This window comes from Gymnodraco acuticeps, unplaced genomic scaffold (assembly GCF_902827175.1).
Source record: "Gymnodraco acuticeps unplaced genomic scaffold, fGymAcu1.1, whole genome shotgun sequence".
NCBI lineage: Eukaryota > Metazoa > Chordata > Actinopteri > Perciformes > Bathydraconidae > Gymnodraco > Gymnodraco acuticeps.
In genome coordinates, this window is record NW_022990943.1 from 909,515 (window position 1) to 929,837 (window position 20,323).

Genomic DNA, 20,323 nt, shown 5'->3' on the forward strand with positions numbered 1-20,323 from the left:
TGCGGCAATGTGCAGAATACCGTTTTGATAAGGGATACATGTTTGTAGTCTAAACCCCGAGCCTGTTTTTCAGGTTTCAGGCTCGAAAATGACATTCCCAGAACAAATGACCATATCTTCCCTTCTAAAAGGGTTCAATTAATAATATTTTTTCTCAAAGTAATGATAAACCTGTGAGTTGGATGTAGAAAAGTCAGAATAAATATAAATGTTTTTTATTTTAAAGAAAATTCAGATAGAACATGGTAAAAAACTGTAAATTATAGTGTCCGTCCAAGAAATATTTTGTACTTATAGTGAAAACTAACCTTGGATGATGGGTTAGTAGACTAAAAGCTTTAGGAATCCAAAGTACAACATATAATAAGTACCCTGTATCAAGATTGATGCAAAACAAGTGATATTTGACCTTTTTAAGACAGATTTAGCACAAAAAAACCTCTTCTGGGGCCATTTGGGTGGATTTTCCATATCTCTGGCCCCCCTTGCTGGATTTTGACATGTGACATCTCTTTCTGACCGTAAAAGCCAATGGAATCGAGGGGAACTCCCACCTAGTCCTTATTTGGTAATGTGTGTATTAGACTGCTGCATGGCCAAGAACGGAAGCAGCAGCCACTCTGGTAGCTACCATTAGCAGCTAACTTTTGCTCTGCGATTTTTACATAAAAATGGAATTATGGATTATAAATGAAAACAATTTTTTATACAGAGACGTTAAAAACCTATGGATTAACCGATTTAGTCGCGTTTTTTCTCGTTTTAATGCCATTGAACACGTCTTTTGATCAGATTGACAGCTACGGTGAGACGATCTTCCTAGAAGCTCCGTAAAGGTACGTGTTGTGATGTCTGTGTTTGCTTCCCCTGTCGCGAGTTCGGATCACTCAGTGATGATACTATATCTAAATAATCTGTGGAACCTCAGCTTTAATCGGATATCTTGTATGTGTAGCTACGATAAGTAATAAGGGTACTTTTATCTTGAGTTCTGTGCCAATGTCCGTTAGCATTTTTCGCTAAGGGGTCATTTAGATGCTTCTTATGAGACTTGTGTTTTGTTTTGGTAACAATGGTTTGTATCGTCAGTTAGCTGAGATTATTGCCGTTAATCTGGTATAACACATTAATAGGTTCTTAAATATTAAGATCCCCTGAGACACAGTGTCGTGAAAAAAAAAACAGGGTCCCTGCCGACGGGGACCTTGGGGTTTAAACATGATCGCTGGTTGATAGCCACAGAAGTCGTATCACAGTTTAATCTGAGCGGATCACTGTTTACCACAGCTCTCCACGCTGCGTTGGAGATGGGTGTAAACAACTCAGACAGACTGTATGTTTCACTAACAGACGGTATGAAAGTATAAACGGGTCTCAAATCAAATCAACATCATATTAATAACGATACATGATACAAATATAAGACTGACAACAAGAACAAGCCACATAAGTCGTATCACAGTTTATCCTGGGCGGATCACAGCTCCACAGCTGAAGACTTCTCCACGCTGCTTTCAAACTGTGAGTAAACAACGTGTGGTTCCCTTGTAGGCTGTCTGAAGGTATACACCGGTCTCAGATGGACTTGGTATCACATTAAGAATGATATTCAGTAATAAGTCTGGCAAAAATAAATGGTTTTAATGATTTATTCAAGCTTGCAATGTTTTGAACACACATCCCCAGTGACAGTCACCTCATGTGTCTTTTTGTAGTCCTCGCTGTACGCGTCCGCATATCGGCATCGCAACTACAATCTCACACACTGATACTGAATGTGCATCAAAGTGTTCCTATGGAGCCAAATATACCAACAGATCTATGTAAACGACAGAAGAAGCGATCGAAATGTGTATTTCCTGGTTATTCTAAAAAGGCCACGCCCCTGATACATCTGCCTATACCAGGGGTCTGCAACCTTTTTGACCAAAAGAGCCATTTTGCTCCTTTTTCCAAAACATTTTTTTGTCTGGAGCCGCAAAAACCTCTCGCCACCTCAACAAGGCCCGCCCCCCCCCACTGACACTTTACCTCAGCCACAACGCAGACTCTATGCATTACATAATGGAGATCACAGGATGGTAAATAATGCAATGTTTAAATATTGCTTACTGCACATATTTTATATTCTATAATTTATTGCATTCTGCTTTATTGTATTGCTATCTTACTATATTTGTATTAGTGTTCTTAATATAGTACTTTTTTTATTTTATTTTTTTATTTGTATGCACCACGACACCTAGTCAAATTCCTGATACGTGTGAACCTACCTGGCAATAAACCTGTTTCTGATTCTGATATTTTTGTCCTCTAGGTTGCACTGCCACGTCTACAGTAGCGCAGAATGGACAGAGGAAACATGATTGGGCCTCAAGTTTTTTGCAGCCAACATACATTCTCCTACAAACTTGGGATAGGAGGGTGAGTGAACAAGTTATCCATTGGTTGGAACCTACAATGTTAGACTTACTAAATCCTGCACACTGCTCCTACAAATTGACAATGTGAACCATTTTGTAATTCCTGTTATTTTCAGTTGAGAATGTTTCAAAGTAATCTTAAAAAATTAAACTTACTTTTTGTTTATACTGTTTATAAGTAGATGTTTAAATATGAAATGCTGTATTCATTAGTTGTACTATAATTCTACAAATATTTTTATATTTTAAGTTTTCAGAGTAATTGTTTCCTACAGAACATTTTGTGATGTCATTTTGTTGAACCTGTTCGATTGGAAAATGTTAGAAAAAAGCTGTAAAATAACAGTATTCTCCCTGTAGAACTTTAAGTTCTGTATTTATTTTAGTGTTTGATCATACAAATCTAATAAAAAAAAAAATGTAAAAAACTGTTTTTCTCATCAGAACTTTATTTAAGGTATTTGAATGTAACATTTTAAGACAATGGATTTTGAAAAGAGAGGAAAGTGTTTTCCTGTAAAATCTTTAAGGACAATTCCTGTATATTAATTGCTTTTGCACTTTATTTCAGTTAAAGTATTTTTACTTTAATTTTATGGTTTTTGTTTGGCAGCCTGCTGCTGCCAGTCATTTGACCGTTTTTTTACGGGTTTTTTGCCCGTAGAAGTTTTAGTGCTGTACTTTTATTAAAGGTTATTGACTGTATGAAGAGCAGATAAACCTGTAAAATAACAGTGTTTCACTGCTGAACTTTAAGTTCTGTCACTTTATTGAAGGTGTTTGACCGTAATAATTTAGGATAAAACTGTAAAATAACAGTATTTACATGCTCTAAATTATGTCCGTAATAAATAAGGGAAGATACCTGTAAAATAACAGTGTTTCTCTGTAAAGGAAATTAATTATATTTACTGTGAATTTACGCTATTTTTAAATGATTGTAATTAGGGTACACTGTAATTTGACGGTAAGTGTTTGGAATCACAGCTGCCAGACTTTTTACCGTTTTTTTACAGGTTTATTTTTACAGTGTAAGACATTGCACAAGATAACATAAACAACAGCTATTAAATAGGATTTTAAGCTCTTACTGCCTTTGCATGAATCATTTGAAATCATTTATTGCATTTTGATGAGCATACGTTACATAATTGTGGTGCTGTCTGCCATGATGACTGTTCAGATGATGAGCCGAGGGAAACAAATAAACCTGGTGCGTTTGTGGAACCCCTGGGGCACAGGAGAGTGGAACAGAGACTGGAGCGATCGGTGAGAACAACTTCAGAGAGACATGGCTCTTATTTGAAGACATATTGAGATTGTTTTCCATATGATAATATAAATAAAGATTGGCAGCAGCCATGGGTCTTTTTCTGTATTGGAATATACGCAATGCAATGGCCTTTATGGTACATTCCTAAAGGTAGTATTTAGAAGGATTAAAAATGTCTTTCAAGAATGAAGCGTGAGAGCCAGGATCCTTTTTTATTTTTATATCAAATCACTTATGTTACCTTTTCTGTACATTCCCATAGGAAACCTATTAAGGACTTGAAACGGTCATTTGGTTATGGATATTATAAAGTAGTTCTGTCATTTAAAACCTAAGCTTTGTACTGTGCCACTGTATTTGCATATAAACAGAACATGGGGAGAGGCCTAATGTTCTAATCTCCAGGACATATTATGTTTCTGTAATAACATGCCCCTGAATGTCTAGAATCAACTGAAATACAATATTGTCCCTCTTTAAGGTCTCCTCTGTGGCAAACCGTGAGTTCCAAAGATCGGGAAATGTGCCTTTCAGTGGCTGATGATGGAGAGTTTTGGTAAGCCAATTCAATTGAATGTTGAAACCTTTCTATGCACCTGGATTTTAATATACAATAGCAACTACTTCAAAACACTTTGGAAAGAAAGATAATTAATCTGTAGCTATTGAAAATATGTCAGGTTAGGGTTTCATAATTCCAGCATCATATCCAGAGGGCAAATATATCATGTCAAATGAATCTCCACAGGATGAGCCTGGAAGACTTGTGTGAGTTCTACACAGATCTGGACATCTGCTCCCTGAGTCCAGACTACCTTGATGGAAACTCGTCCTGTCACTGGAAGACCTACATGAATGATGGCCGATGGGTTGCAGGAACAACTGCTGGAGGATGCATGAATAATAGAAGTACTTAAAGAATATCTGGACTTACAATGAATAAGGCTGGATAAAATGTGCCATATTATGTGATCGATTACTCTTTAAAGGACTAGGAAATGACACCTGTCAAATCACCAGATAACATAATTTGACAACAGAGGTCACACTCCTTTTTCCTACTTAGTTTTTTTTAATGTCCCTTTTGTCTAGGAAGTGACTAAACAAGACTAGGGTTAGTCTTAATCTTAGCCCCAACCCTAACTTTTATGTAAGAGCATTGGAGCATTCTGGGGCGGCAGTACCTGAATCAATAATGGCTTGGCTGGGAATCAGAGGGTCGCCGGCAGTGGCGCTGCAAGACACTCTGGGTTCCCCAGGTAGAAGAGACATGCCCCCCAACACATCCAGCACAACCACCCCCCTGTGGTGCCTTTTGAGCAATGCACCAGACCGTCCCTACTGCTCCCTGAGCACTGTACAATATATGTCCAGTCCTATTACTAGATTGGTTCAAATGCAGGGATCACATTTCAATTTGTGTGTGATAAATAAAGAGTTATGTTCTGTTCTTCATGGGAAAGCTTGACTTAGAATCTTGTAAAGCACAGAATAACCAAACAATTCACATTTCTTTGTTTCCACAAGCTATGATAATGTAGATTCAGTAATAGATAGTTGACCATTTAAACTTCAATTTGCCTTGTTACTCCATTTTTTTGTTCATCAGTAAACTCTAAAAGGTTTTAATGTTATCTTGATAATATATCAAACCACATATCAGACTATTTACAAAATTATACATGCAAATAAATCATACTTTTTTCTTTTTTTTTGTCAATGTATTGAACATGTCAGAAACAAAAACATACAACAATAATATATATATATATTTTATTTTTTTCCTTTTTTTTTCTCACTCAAATGAATAATTATAACAAAGTACAAAAAAAATAAAAATAAAATAATTCTCAATACTCTCTTTGTCTTGCAGACAGTTACTGGACCAATCCACAGTATCGGGTCAACATTGGCGGTCAAAGTCCGGAGAACAATGGAGAGAAAAATGTGCTGGTGTCTCTCATGCAAAAGCCTGACAAGAGAAACAGACACCTGGTTCAAAGCCTCCACATTGGTCTCTGTGTATTTGAGGTAAATACTGTTGTTCCTTTTGCTTTTGTTGTCAAAGTACAAGGACTATTATGGATATACAATCAGTAGATTTGGAAGGCAGCTGAGGTTGTCAGATTAAGTGAAAACAACAATAACGTCTTGCTGAAGTCCATAGAGCGTCCATAGAGAGAATTAATGAGTAAAGGAATAAATATCTTAATCAGGTTTAGAATACTTTCAACGTTTATCAATTGATAGAACATCTCAATGAAAGTCAAAGGCAGGGACGTGCACAGACATTTTGTGGGGCGGGTGCTCAAGTGAGAAAAAGAGCACTTCCCATAATCATTTATAAAAAAATATTTTAAAACCAAAAGTTAAATATAGTTGCGCATCTCTGACTTACTGACCAATTTATTTTAATACCCTCACACTCACGCAATTGTTTAATACTAAACAGAATTCTACAAAATAATCAGCTAACACAGAGACAATGGTCTTCTTTAGTATTCACTAAGCACAAGAGCAGACAACAAACTAGTACAATTAATAGTTATTAAATGAGCAGCCAACAATCAAAATGATGAAGTTACTGTTTAAGGACATTACGGCTAAAAGATCGTTTTCTCATGTACTGTACATTTTGGTCTATTTTGCTTCCATGTTTTCTTTCACTCTAATGGAAAGAAAACTTCCAAGAAACACATAAATGGTGTTCGTTTTACCATGTCTGAAATCATCTATAGATTTAAAGCTAATCTGCATTTAAACATAACATTTAAGGGGAAAATACTGACTTGACGTACGTAACTATCTGGGGAAGTTGTGAGGTGATGTGTTTTTTAGTTTTATCCTTTTCACCTGTAATGTCCTGGTAACTGCATGCAAATTAGCGCATTTTAATTAGGCCTAGTTAACGCCTAATTTGCATATCAATGTGGCGATAATAACGTCATCACAATCGCCACATTGATATGCAAAAAATGTGTATCTAATAATTAGATACACATTTTACTGTATTCACCTGTGTCTCCCCTTAAGTACAGTACATTAGCCTGTATGCCCATGATACATCGCCTAAACCTTGAGCTAACTTATCCATTAGCTAGTAGCCTACCTTAGTTAATTATATTTGTTATTTTCTTTTAGCTAATTAGCTGTAAACTTGAGGCATTGGCCGTTTAGTAATTTGTTCATCACCACTCACCTTCAAACAAGCCAAGAATACATGGTAAAGTGGGAGGTGCTGCTACCTGTCTGTCTGAAGGGACTGCCGAGGTCCACACCTCTGTGCGCGAGACATGGAGGGAGGGTAGAGAGAGAGCATCGGAACTTCACAGTCTAATCTCCCGACCTGATCTTTTCATTTTGTATTCAATCAATATATTTTTGGAAATGTTTGCGCACAGCAAACAGCAGTAGATATATATTCATTTATAAAAAATACAAAAAAGGCACTTTCTCTGGAGGAAGAAAAAGGGCAGGGGCTCAAGCCCACTTTGATGTCTATGTGTGCACATGCCTGGTCAAAGGAATCAGAGGGTCACAGTAAATCAAATGTAACCACAGTAACCTGAGGACAACAGTAAAAGTCCATACAACCTGTTTGTGGGTTACACAAGAGTTGGTTAGTGAGGTAGATCTAAGGCTTAGGCAGTGTCTGCTTTCTATGTGTGTGAATGCATATGCTTGTTAGAAAAATACAATAATTTAATTGAACATTTGACGCTAATATATTAAATGAATTCCTTTTTGTCGCCAACATGAACTCTACTGATTTCCCTCAAGGTGAAAGACAAGGTAAGAAATGTTTCCCTTTTTAAACCTCCGTCCACATTTTGCAGCTCATGTGACTGATTTAAAGAGGGTTAGGGTTAACCCTCTTTATTTATGACTACAGTGCAAGGCGCAGAAGGGGAAGTTCCCAGCCTCCTTCTTCAGTAGCCACGCACCAGTTGCCCAAAGTAAAACCTACATTAATGCACGTGAGGTGATGGAGTTCCTGATGCTGAGGCCTGGTGAGTACCTCATCGTACCGTCCACCTTCAATGCCAATGAGAAGGCCTCCTTCATCCTGACCATCATGTCCAAGGCAGAGGCCATGGTCTAGTAAGTCCCTCTCTCTACTACCATTAACCAACTCTCTTTGTACATCAAACAATAAAACCTGCTAAATCTAATTATTTCCTGACAGTGAGAACTCTGGTGACCCTCAAGATGAGCCAACTGAAAGGGTGTGTAAGATATAATGATATTCCATTGTTGTTTATTATTCTGATTCTATGTCCTTAACTATAACTTTTTATAAATGTCATTTGGGGTAAAATTCATCTCTTGCACTTTATCTTTATTTAAGTTCAACATCAAACAAGTCAAAAATGAACAGGACGACGAGAACAAGATATCCTTTTTCCGCCAAAACTCCGACAAGGTAATATTTTCATTCTCACTGCCTAGCTAAATACCTAATTGAAAAATTGAATTGTCATTGATTAATTCTTTGAACATGTGATTACTGCAGTTCCCTTTTAGCATTTTTGTGTTTTTCAGCTCATTGTTTTGATTAAACAGTCCACATAGGTCCATTCATCAGGTGTATGGAGGACGGAACATGACATAAGTATAAATAAATAAATGTGTAAATAAATGTATGAAGAAATACAGGAATAAATAAATAAATACGGAAATAAATAAATACGGAAATAAATAAATGTGGAAATAAATACACAAATAAATAAATGAGGAAATAAATACACAAATAAATAAATATGGAAATAAATACATGAATGTATAAATAAAGTTCAAAATAAAACAGAACACACGTTATTATATATCTTTAATATATTTCTACATTTACGGTCACTTACATTTATTTATTTATGTATTTCTGTGTCCATATGCTAATAAAGTGGGCGGTCCTAACCTCAGTCTGCAGCATGTTACAGGAGTGTGATCATTTCTGACATGCGGCTATACATGTCGTCATTGATCAGATTGGGGAGGGGACCAGAGAAGATTACGCTGTCCGACATTGTTTTGAAAACAATCGTTCGTTTTGTTATCTTCTTCTTGGCAAACCAGCTTAAGGAACTTGCAACACGAACGGTACTGGACTGTGGAACTAAACGTCAGCATACGTGTAGTCAAAGCACATGCTAACTGAACACTTCTTTTGCTGACATGGCGGATAATGTAATTTGCACCACAGCAGCAAAAGCAACTGAATGATTTGGCCTTTAGCTAAGAGGCTAACATGTCCTGCTGATTTAGCCTGATTTTTGTGATTGCAGCAAGACAAATGTTAGCCAAATACGGTAACAGTATTCGCTAGCTGGACGTATGGACAGGTCTATCTTGTTTTCTTTTAGCTTGTGGCTAACAGCATACTCACTTACAAAATATTTGGACAAGTTTACATCAGTCTATTTAATCTTGCTTTCATCCATTTCCAGTACGAAGAGGTGGATGCTGAGCAGCTGCAGAGGCTTCTGAATGAAAACGTGCTGAAAGGTTTGAACTGTAAAATCATATGAGCAGGTTTTATAAAAAAACAAAACAAGAGTCTTAATATACAGTATGGTCATTATCTAAAGTGAAATGGGCACTGCTATTGCAGAGTAAAGGCCATAGTAACCATGCCTAATGATGCTCTTCTTCTTTAGGAGATTTGAAATCTGGAGGCTTTACCATTGATGCCTGTCGCAGCATGGTCGCTCTGATGGATGTATCCTGTTGATGCATTTGATAACATTGATGTTGATTTCGGTATTGATACCAAATTAATTTAAATTAATAATAAAGTAAAGATGTATACTTTTTTTTATTTACCTCTAATAAACATATTAAATAAAAGGCTAAAACATGAAACATCATATAGGCTACAGCTCTTAATACCTTAAAGGGGACCTATCATGCAAAATGCACCTTTTTATGTCTTTTATACATATGTGTCCCCGGCGTGTCAGGGAACTCACATAGTGTCAGAAAATAAAACCCTCTCTCTTTTCCTCCGTGTGCAAATCTCTGAAAACGGGGCTACAACGAGCTGATCCAGATTTGCCATTGATATTATTTACCTCATATCGGATGGCACCAACGTGGTGGACCCACGGCCCTATTAGAAACTCGCTATCAGAATCAATGCCCGACGTGTTTTGGATGTAATATGGTCTTTGTTTACATTTGCAAGCATGCCAACACTCAGAGCTAAGCTGTACTGGAGAGCACATGTGTGCAGGGGTGGATCTACCGGGGTGGCAACCGCCACCCTAAAAAATAGCCTTGCCGCCCCAGCTGTCACCCCAGTTGGCATCTATGTTTTGAAAGAAAAGTTGTGGCTCATCGGACATTTATGAGAGAAAACCTCTAATGTCCGAGTGCAAGTGAATGCAGTACAAGAGGCGAGTCTTGTAACCCCCCTGGCGCGAGCTTGGAAATATGATTGGTGGCTATTTCATTTGAACAGGGGGAGGGCGCAAAACGAGAAGCATTCGGACCCAAGTACTGAAGGAATGAGGTATTTGCGGTATACAATGACAGAGAAGAGACTGTCAGTTTGGCTGTACTCAGCATTGAATCAAAACGCACTAAAGCTGTTGATCTTAATAAGTTTGTGAGGCGTTTTGCTGAACAAAATGGTAATCGCCTCATTCAGCTGTTATAGGCATACCAACTTGATGCTCTGCTCACGGATGACTCGATGAGCATAACAAAGCATGTTAAGATGATGACCTTGTATGTGTGTATATATTTATTTCTTTGAGAAAGTCAAATAAGACGGTGTGTAAAACTACGCTGCCCAGCCAAAAAAAAGTAACCACTTTCATATAACTAGGCGAGTAGGTAAGGAATTTCCACTGGATAATAACTGCAGCGATGTACTGTATGTTTTAGCTGAATACACGTTTTGTTTTTTTAACCCTAACTGATGCAGTTAGTCACTTCTTTAATGTTTGTTCTTTCTGATGTTGTAGTGTTGTAACTGTTTGCAGTAAAGTCGTGGGGCGCTGAACTGTTCCTTTGAATATTTTGAATTTTGATACATGATATAATTACTTGTCTTTCAAATTTGAAGGAGGGTGAGCAAGCATCTTGAGGAACATTCATCATTAACTCCTCCAAAAAATATAGTTTATTCAATAATAAATGAATATGTGAATCATAACAGTGATTGACAGCTGATAGGAGTAATATGATTGTTAATAGTATCATATTAATTCAGACAAACATCGATGAGACAGTTAATTATTGTACTTATTGCAGCAGTCTGCATAGATTTGGTACCCCTGCTGGTCTAAGAGTGAAACAAACTCATTCAGTTATTGTTCAGTTAAAATTCACTAAATGATGTCTGCCACCTTATATATTTCTATGTAAGGCTTTACTGATGTGCCACAATAATGTCACCTAATGTTATTGAGTTAAAATATTAATATTGTGGCTTTCCACGTCAACATTGATTGATATGACTGTGATTAAATCAGCAGGGGATGCCACCCCTGAAATTCTCCTGCCACCCTCTTGCCACCCCATGAATATTTGTCTAGATCCGCCCCTGCATGTGTGAAGAAGCAGGAAATATAAAGGAACTCACCTTGTGGTAAACCTGCAAGAGAGAAAGCCTTTGAGCTCAATACTGTTTCAGAAATTATCCTGGATGTGGTTTTGGCATTTCATCACCGCAGCATTTATTTTATCTTCCGGGTCCCGCATGAACAGGCATAAGCCCCGCCCCCTTCATAGACATGTTTTTTATACATTTTTATATATCTGAGACCTATGCTAATGCCTAAAAATGGCATGATACTGTAGGTGACCTTTACTGTTTGTTTAGACATCAATCACCGGCAAACTGAATGGGGAGGAATTTGTTCGTCTGTGGAAGAAGGTCCTCATGTACAAGGTAAAAGGAGTGTTGTAAAAAAAAATGGTATAATATATTTTGGAATTGCTATATAGTAGTCTCTTTATTCTACCGTAGGACATTTAAATACAGATATGGGATGATCATTGATGGTGCTTTCTTCTTTTACCAGGACATTTTCTTCCGCACTGACGTTTCACGAACTGGAACACTGTCAATGAACGAGCTGAGGAACGCTTTCCTAGCTTTAGGTACAAAGCTTAAATTCGAAAATTCATTCGATAGACAGACCTTCCTCTGTTATTAATGATAAATAATCGGTTAAAAGTCTCTACAGAAACATTAATATTAAAGCATGAAAAAAGGGCAGTGTGCAGGAGTGTATGTTTTTCAATCATAATTGCTATTTCTTGAAAGAATTGCTGGGAAAAGACAAAATAAATGATACAAACAAGGGCAAACCTGTTCAAAGTAAAAGTTGACTTTAATTAAATGTATTACATCAACGGGTTCCACATAATTGTATTAGGTCAGTTGGAAGCAATAATATCATCTTGAACCTAATGGTTTTTATTTTCCATATTTAATTAAAGTCAACGTTTCAATTTATTCAGTGTGGTCAAGTAGTGCAAGTGAAAATGTGGCTTGTGCAAAACATGTAATATCCCAACCCAGTCTCACAAAAAAACGTGTAATAACTACGTTGGTCCACAACGTAGGACGTAGTATTTCTACAAAAACTTCTCTGAAATTGTAAGATCCCTACGTTTTTTTCACCATTCATTCCAATGGCTGGCGTCTATGTCACGTGATCTTCACATTTCTCCCTGCAGAAAAAAAAAACATGGGCGAACTTCGTTTAATTCTCGGTGTAAAATGCCTATTTTAAAGTTAGTTTGGCCATTAAAATGCGTTTTGATGTCATTTGATGCGAGAAATATGAGTTATTATTTCAGATTATGTGTGCAGTGGATGTACATGATCTTTAGTTTGCTAGTTATTACGAAGATTACTTCAGGAAATTGTGTCTATACAACGTTTTCATTGTCACCAAGGTGGTTGCTAGGGATGCTGCTATCGATATTATTTCTGTTATGTTGTGTAACTGTTTAATGGTGTTATCTTTATTGCTACCCCCTTCCCCGTCAATGTATAGTGTTGGTCCACAGCCTAAACGTATTAGTTTAACAAAATCCGCATCTAAAATTGTGGCATAGATACGTTATTTTCCCCTGTGCAATTCTCCATTTACTCAACAATAACACATAATTATCCTTGTGTTTATTTATTTGTTTGATTAATAAACACACGTTGGAGTCCGTCAGGACTGAGGGTCGGAGCAGCTAATTTGCTTTAGAGAATATTACCCCGGGAAGTAAGTATTCTCTCCGCTTCGCTTGACAAACCCCGTGATAGTCCTCAAGCTCTGTGATTGGAGAGTGTGCTCCGAGGGTTACGCCGAGCGTCGACCACAGCACTTGAAATGGGATGGACCCACGGCAGACTGTCCAAAACTGGATTTGAACGGGTCCACCGCGTCCCCCCCTCCCCCACCCCGTCCCCAGAACTACACATGCTGGCTATTGTGTTTCGCAACATGTTCTCTATCTATGGTACGTCTCTACTGGGAGTTGTAGTTTTAAAAGACGTTTTCATATTTCCCATAATAAGAAGTTGGCAGTATTAAACTGTGTACATCCCTGGAGGTTTAGGGGATAGGAACACTCAAATTTAAAACATATAATTAATAAATGGGTGAAAATTGCTTGTGCCCATAATGGGCAGCATTAATATATATACCCACATGCCAGCTAAGGTCAGAAGAGCTTTATTTAACAGCTGGTCTTATGTTTGTGACCCCTCCTGTTGTTAATTGATGAGCCTGAAACATGCACTTGTCAAGGTTCAGAGGCACATTTTTCAAATATGGCAGTAGCCATCGATCATCTTAAGATAAGATATACTTTATTGATCCCAAGTTGGAAACATTTGCATTACATCAGCATGTGTAACAGTTGTAAATAGGCAGTGGTGTTTATTTGTAAATCATTTACTATAATCACACAAATTCTGTGTTTTATATTTAATAATTCTGTGTTCTTTATTTATTGATTGTTCAATACCTGACAAGGCCGGAGATGAAAAACTTTGGTCGCATGTTCCTCAACAGTGACATCTATCAATATGTGTGTATACCTCCACCATTAAACTGTCGTATTCTGCACATTTTTTATACTATCTACATACATCTTATAAGAGTATAATACATATGTATAATATCAGTTAAAATAAGGGCTTCAACATAGTTAACATTGCTGGAGGTATACACAAAGTTTTTCATTCATTGCATAACTACACCGTTTGTGAATATGATATGTCAATAAACCTTAGAAAATCTTGAAATCTTGAAAGGGATGTGCAAAATAGTCATTATATACAGTCTTTAATTATCTATTAGTAGAGAATAACGAGTAATGAATATACTTTATAGGGATCCTATTAATATCTAATAATACAAATAATGAAATTCAATAACATGCTTTAACCACTAGGTGTCCCTTTATATCAGCTGTGCACCTTTATGGTGTAAATACAGCCTATCTACCAATTGGATCAAATATAAAAGTCAGCCGGATTAGTGTTGATACTGCAAGGAGACGTATTGTGTGAAAAGAAATGTAAGATGTTTTTAATTCCTGATATATTTATGATCCATGTCACGTTTTCAGTGTTGGCGGCAGTTCCTCATGTTTGTCTAGAAGTCTTCTCATCAAGGCTCTATAAATAGAGAACTACGGCAGATATGTAATATGTAATGCAGCCAAACCGTGTATTACAATGCCGTTATGTGATGACTTTCAAAGAGAAAAGCAAGCACACTCGGAATAAAGTGTTTTCGGTCTGTTTCCGGTATTTGTTTATGACGATGTGATGTGAGATGTGAGACTGGAATTGCACAGGGGAAAATAACGTATCTTTAGATGCGGATTTTGTTAAACTAATACGTTTGCGCTGTGGACCAACACTATACATTGACGGGGAAGGGGGTAGCAATAAAGATTACACCATTAAACTGTTACACAACATAACAGAAACAATATCGATAGTAGCGTCCCTAGCAACCACCTTGGTAACAATGAAAACGTTGTATCGACACAATTTCCTGAGGTAATCTTCGTAATAACTAGCAAACTAAAGATCATGTACATCCACTGCACACATAATCTGAAATAACAACTCATATTTCTCGCATCAAATGACATCAAAACGCATTTTAATGGCCAAACTAACTTTAAAATAGGCATTTTACACCGAGAGTAAGTTCGGCCATGTTTTTTTTTTCTGCAGGGAGAAATGTGAAGATCACGTGACATAGACGCCAGCCATTGGAATGAATGGTGAAAAAAGACGTAGGGATCTTACCATTTCAGAGGCGTTTTTGTAGAAATACTACGTCCTACGTTGTGGACCAACGTAGTTATTACACGTTTTTTTATGAGACTGGGTTGAATATCCTCAAAATAACTAAATGCCAAAACTCCTTCTACATCTTGCTGTGTGTATGTTGAACAGGCATTAATGTCAAGGATGACATGCTGAGTTTGATGGCGCTGCGCTACGGAGCCTCCACTGGACACCTGACTCTGGAGAGCTTCATCAGTCTCATCCTCCGCTTCGAATGCATGTACAGTAAGTACCGGAGACATCCATTCTTGCTTTCTAAACATGTTGATGAAGAAATATTTAGAATACATATGACTTATGACAATTGATTTACGAAGCGTGTATTACTCAACAGAAATCTTTAAACAATTGTCTGGGGGACAAGCCATCACTCTTCAGGAGTCGGAGGTAATGAAATGTATTCTTCTTTTAGAAGGTCATTTAAGATTGTTTTACATACCACCATTTTTGGGATAGACTAGAAGACAGAAGAAATACATATTTGTCTCGGATAAAAATGGACATAATGTTATTAAAAGTGGCAATAGACCAACTTTTGTTAATACCCCAAATGTAGTGAAGAAACCAAGTGAAATGCTGATGGTGTCATTATTCTTACATTTGTATTCCATTTTATTTAGTCTTTTATTGGATTTTACTACTCAGGTTTATATGAATATATTTACTCTATTTTGTCTTTTTATTACACATTCTGACTTATATAAATGTAAATGTCAATAAATAAATTGTTTTCTAATTCTGATTTTAATTCTGATAATGCAGCCAACAATCAACATTTACTTCATAATGATTCATTATAGCAAAACATGTCTGTTCTGTATTTTCAGTGGATGTACATTTCCATGTACACTTAACCCAACAAGGGAGATGGACGGAACAATTCTTCAAGAAATACAGGAGTAGTTATTTCAAAGTGTTTTCTTTGATTTGTCATATTACATAATGAGCCAATACATAATAAATACTTTAGTTTAGCTAAAGGGCATTCTTTTTTTACTACTCTAACAATGTTGCATTGCAATACACATTAATGAGAAAAACGCTAAATAACCAATCCTATAACATGAATCTGTAGCACCACGTAGACTTAATGTAAGATGTGATAATAAGATGGAAAGTTATAATAATAACAGACTTAGTTACTGAACTTATTTTTGTAGTTTTATTAGAATTATAATGAAATCTTACAAGCGTTTGTCTAATCACTTTTTGGATATTATATGACATAATATTAAGTACTTTTTAACTGCAAAATCCTTTACCCATTTTTGACAACTTTAATCAAACAATAAAGATGTCAATTCTGTGAGAATATGTGTAAAGTGTTGGAATGGGTTTCGGGCTGGCCTCGTTTAGCATGCTCACTGTCGGTCATCTGCAAATTTCATTTGTCTTGGATAAAAATTTGGATTTTCCTGTATTTGTATTGCATAAGAACTGTTTTACTTCTAATGACATTTCAAAACCATTAAAGAAAAGAAAGAGCTTTTTTGTCATTGGTCCAGCTTACTGATTTAAATATACAGTTGCATTTGATGACTTGACAGTTACAGGAACAATACAAAAAAATTGTGTAAAGTGATTATTCAATTGAACTGCATACAAATAATTGGATCATTCAGCAAAGGGCCCATTGAGAAGTATGAGAAGTTATCTTCTCGGACGCTAAACAAACAAGCAGTTGACCCCACAACAGAGTTAACCAATGAGGTAGATGGACAATACAGTTTATAAAGCAAGCTCTTTTTTTTAAACAAAGATGATATTTACATGTTGAAACGTGTATTTAAGGTATAATATATAAAATGTACAGGTACAGAGATGTTCGTTGTATGAAGAAAGAGTGTTACTGACACTGTTAGCTTGCTGTCTTTGTGAAACTTGACTGTCATTGCTCTGGATTAGTTTTATGTAGCGCCTCCTAGAGGGATGTGGGAGAATGTTGTGTCTGGGTTATTACCTGTTCTCCCACCCAAAAGTTCACAGATTACTGTTGCACTTCTGCCCTCTGGTGGCTGATGACAGCACAGGGTACAAACCACTCACTGCACAAACAGAAATACATGTTGAGTCCTACTGGGCTTAGTCCATTAGTGTGCGGTTTGTTTCTCTCACAAATCTATCTACTTGTTCAGGAACATTTGCAACAAGATATTGACAGGAATTGATAGGCTGGAAGGAGATTTTCAGATGAAGAAGAAATACATCCAACATATAGTTTAATCAGAATCTGAAAATTGTATATATGCCCGGGGTAAATTGGATTTTGTAACAGTTATGTAATGACTGCAGTGAACACAGGCAACAGACTCAACAGCTCTCAGAGACAAAGGCAGTCGTTTTTGCAAAACGTCGGTACATGCCGGATCACTCAGACAGGCAACCACAACACACGAGAAGTAGGCAAAGCAGGTACACAAACACTAAACACTGGGAATAAAAAGCGCTCGAACGCTTGACTCGGAGGTACAAAGACGAACTAAATACACAGGGAGATGATGATAATGGGGCACAGGCAGTGGCGGCTGGTGCATTTTTCTCCAGGGGGGCTCTACCAAAATGTAAGCAAACTTATACACAAACTCAAAACATATGTCATATTACAACGCAGGGCTTGCTCAAAGGCACACAGCACTTGATACCAGAGGTGGGACTAAGTCTTTGCACTCAAGTCACAATTAAGTCTCAAGTCTTTACGCTCAAGTCCGAGTCAAGTCTCAAGTCAGGATGGGCAAGTTCAAGTCAAGTCCAAGTCCTAAACTTTGATAAACCGAGTCTTAAACAAGTCATTATGTGCTTTTCACCAAATGTAATGACATCCATCAACAGAATAATACTTAATAATCAAACTGCTCTTTATTAGTCATATTAATAATTTAATAATCCATTTTCTCTCTGCTGGTAAAGTAACATGTTTTTTTCTATTTTACGAGGGATCAGTATGCTACTGTGACGGTTTGATTCAGAAGGAGTTTAATTGATAAGATCCTTGATGTTGAGGTGACCAGAATGTTTATTTCCAAAGTGTATGCAAGGGATAATGTGCAGCGAGGCGGTCATTATGGGGAAAAAACAGCCGAATCTACATCCCTCTGCAGTCGTCGTTGAAGGAAATGTCCGGTCACAAAGGCGCATGATGTGTGTGTGTGTGTGTATGTGCTCTGCTCAGTTCCGCTGTGTGTGTGTATGTTCGGTGTGTTTGTGTGTGTCCAACAACGGCATTTGTTTTCAACTGACCATGAACAGTAATTTACACACATCTGGCCAACTCCATAGGTATATGTGGGTGTTCCCAAAAGAAGTTTAATCTCCTTCTCCTCGTTTTCGCAGCATTCTCTGGATTATTCATAAACCATACAAACAAAACCAAAGCGTTGCTTTATCTGTTTTCCCGTGTTGGTTTAAAAACAGAATAACTTTGTTTTTACGTTTTGGTTTTAAAACAGAAAAACTAAAAAACAGAACTGTTTTTTAGTTTTTCTTATTCGGTTGTGAAACGGAAAAACCAAAAAACGAACCATGCACGGATTCGGAAGCCCTGTGATCGCTTGACGGATCAGTTCCGCCGGAACTAATGATCTGTCAAGCGAACTATTCCGGACACAAGCACCCGACCGGACTGGACAGCGCTGTCAGTGTCAGGGTGCTGGTGTCAGTGAGTGTAGAGGTGAGCGCAGGTGCAGAGATGAGTGGACCTCAGTAAACTTCCATGAACCGCTTCTTTGCGGGCTATTCCAATAAAAGAGATGGTGAGGCACAACCCGAAAATGCTACCAAAAAGATAAAAAAATGGTGTGTTGTGTGTGCCGAAATGCTTTGTAATGAAGCAATGAAGCCATCAAAACTTCAACAGGACTTGACAACCAAACATCCTTTTCTGATTGACAAACCAGTTGAGTTTTTTTAAAGGAAAAAAACGCGAGTTGGATGGGCAGAAGCAAGTGTTAAAGTCCACAACATCAACGAGCGTCGCTGCAACAAGGGCTTCATATCTGGTTGCTCACCGAATAGCCAAAGCTAAAAAGCCCTTTACAATAGGAGAGGAGCTGATACTGCCCGCTGCCAAAGACATCTGCCGTGAACTTTTTGGAGAAAAAGCAGCTGGGATGGTAGGACATGTTCCACTCTCGGACAATACTGTTGCCAGGAGGATCGATGATATTGCAGAGGATATTGAAGGGCAATTGTTGGACAGAATAAAAGCATCTCAATGGTACGCAATTCAAGTGGACGAATCCACTGATGTGGAAAATAAGGCAGTTGTGTTAGTTTATGTGCGCTATGTGCATCAAGACGAGGTGCAGGAAGATTTGCTCTGTTGTCTTTCACTTCCAAGCTCAACCACCGCCTCCGAAATATTCAGAGTGGTTAATGAATACATTGCAGGCAGACTGGATTGGTGGGGCATACAGGTGCATGCTGCAAAAGGCGTTTTGTGTCGCGGTCTGCACTGATTGGGCTGCTGCGATGACTGGCCGGTTATCGGGGTTCACTGCCAGGGTGAAAGAAGTGGCACCGGAATGCGAGGCAACTCACTGCATGATACACCGCAAGATTCTGACAAGCAAGAACAGGTCCTCTGAACTCTACACGGTCCTGAATGATGCAATAAGGTTCATTAACCATGTTCATCAAAGCCCATGCCCTGAATTTGAGGGTGTTTGAATTATTGTGCAAGGACATGGATGCTGATTACAGGCGCCTTCTTCTACATACAGAGGTAGGGATGGCTATCGTTAAGCTTTTAACGGTACTACTACTTTTATCGATACCGCTTATCGGTCCGGTCTTTTAACGGTATGCTTATCGGTTCTTTTGGGGGAAAAAAAGAGGTAAATTAATTAAACAAATTGTGAACAAAATTAGCATTGCTTTTTATTTAAATTAAATACATAATATTTCACATCAAAAGAAATAACAATGTTTTAACCTGTTAAGCCCAAGAGACCCCGTTACCGCAACCCAGTCTCACGGCATTTCGTGTTCACCAACACGATTTTTTATCTATTGATTCGTGTTCACCAACACGATTTGCCCCTTTTTTTCGTGTTGCACAGCACGATTTTAAAAGCAATGTATTTCTACTGCCTGCAGCACGTCTTTTTCTCCGGTCGGGTCGAGGAAGACCGGAAGCTGTGTGGTTCATAAAAGCATGTTCTTACTCAATATCAAGCCACAGTTATTGCTTTTATTTGAAATCGTGTAATTTCGGACTTTTGTTGCCGTCTGTGAGGAAAATAAATGGGGCTCAGAGCCTCAGGATACTGAAATCTGTATTTTTTAAATCTTTTGTTCCTTCTAATTTGT

The 20,323-nt window shown here is 37.6% G+C and overlaps 1 protein-coding gene across 2 annotated transcripts in view; it reads left to right on the top strand.

Annotated features, from left to right (window-relative positions):
• Positions 1–16,424, top strand: part of LOC117558516 (calpain-2 catalytic subunit-like) — a 61,852-nt gene extending 45,428 nt beyond the window's left edge. The window contains exons 7-21 of one of the 2 annotated variants that reach the window (XM_034234763.1): positions 3,607–3,692; positions 4,178–4,252; positions 4,445–4,605; positions 5,570–5,727; positions 7,477–7,488; positions 7,589–7,797; positions 7,883–7,922; positions 8,045–8,119; positions 9,141–9,198; positions 9,351–9,412; positions 11,522–11,590; positions 11,724–11,802; positions 15,125–15,241; positions 15,351–15,403; positions 15,844–16,424. In XM_034234763.1, the coding sequence (XP_034090654.1) occupies positions 3,607–3,692; positions 4,178–4,252; positions 4,445–4,605; positions 5,570–5,727; positions 7,477–7,488; positions 7,589–7,797; positions 7,883–7,922; positions 8,045–8,119; positions 9,141–9,198; positions 9,351–9,412; positions 11,522–11,590; positions 11,724–11,802; positions 15,125–15,241; positions 15,351–15,403; positions 15,844–15,870 (1,281 nt within the window). In that variant the 3' untranslated portion in view covers positions 15,871–16,424. Of the gene's footprint in view, positions 1–3,606; positions 3,693–4,177; positions 4,253–4,444; positions 4,606–5,569; positions 5,728–7,476; positions 7,489–7,588; positions 7,798–7,882; positions 7,923–8,044; positions 8,120–9,140; positions 9,199–9,350; positions 9,413–11,521; positions 11,591–11,723; positions 11,803–15,124; positions 15,242–15,350; positions 15,404–15,843 lie in introns of those variants that run through there. The other variant, XR_004570842.1, reaches the window with a different exon arrangement.
• Positions 16,425–20,323: the final 3,899 nt, after the last annotated feature.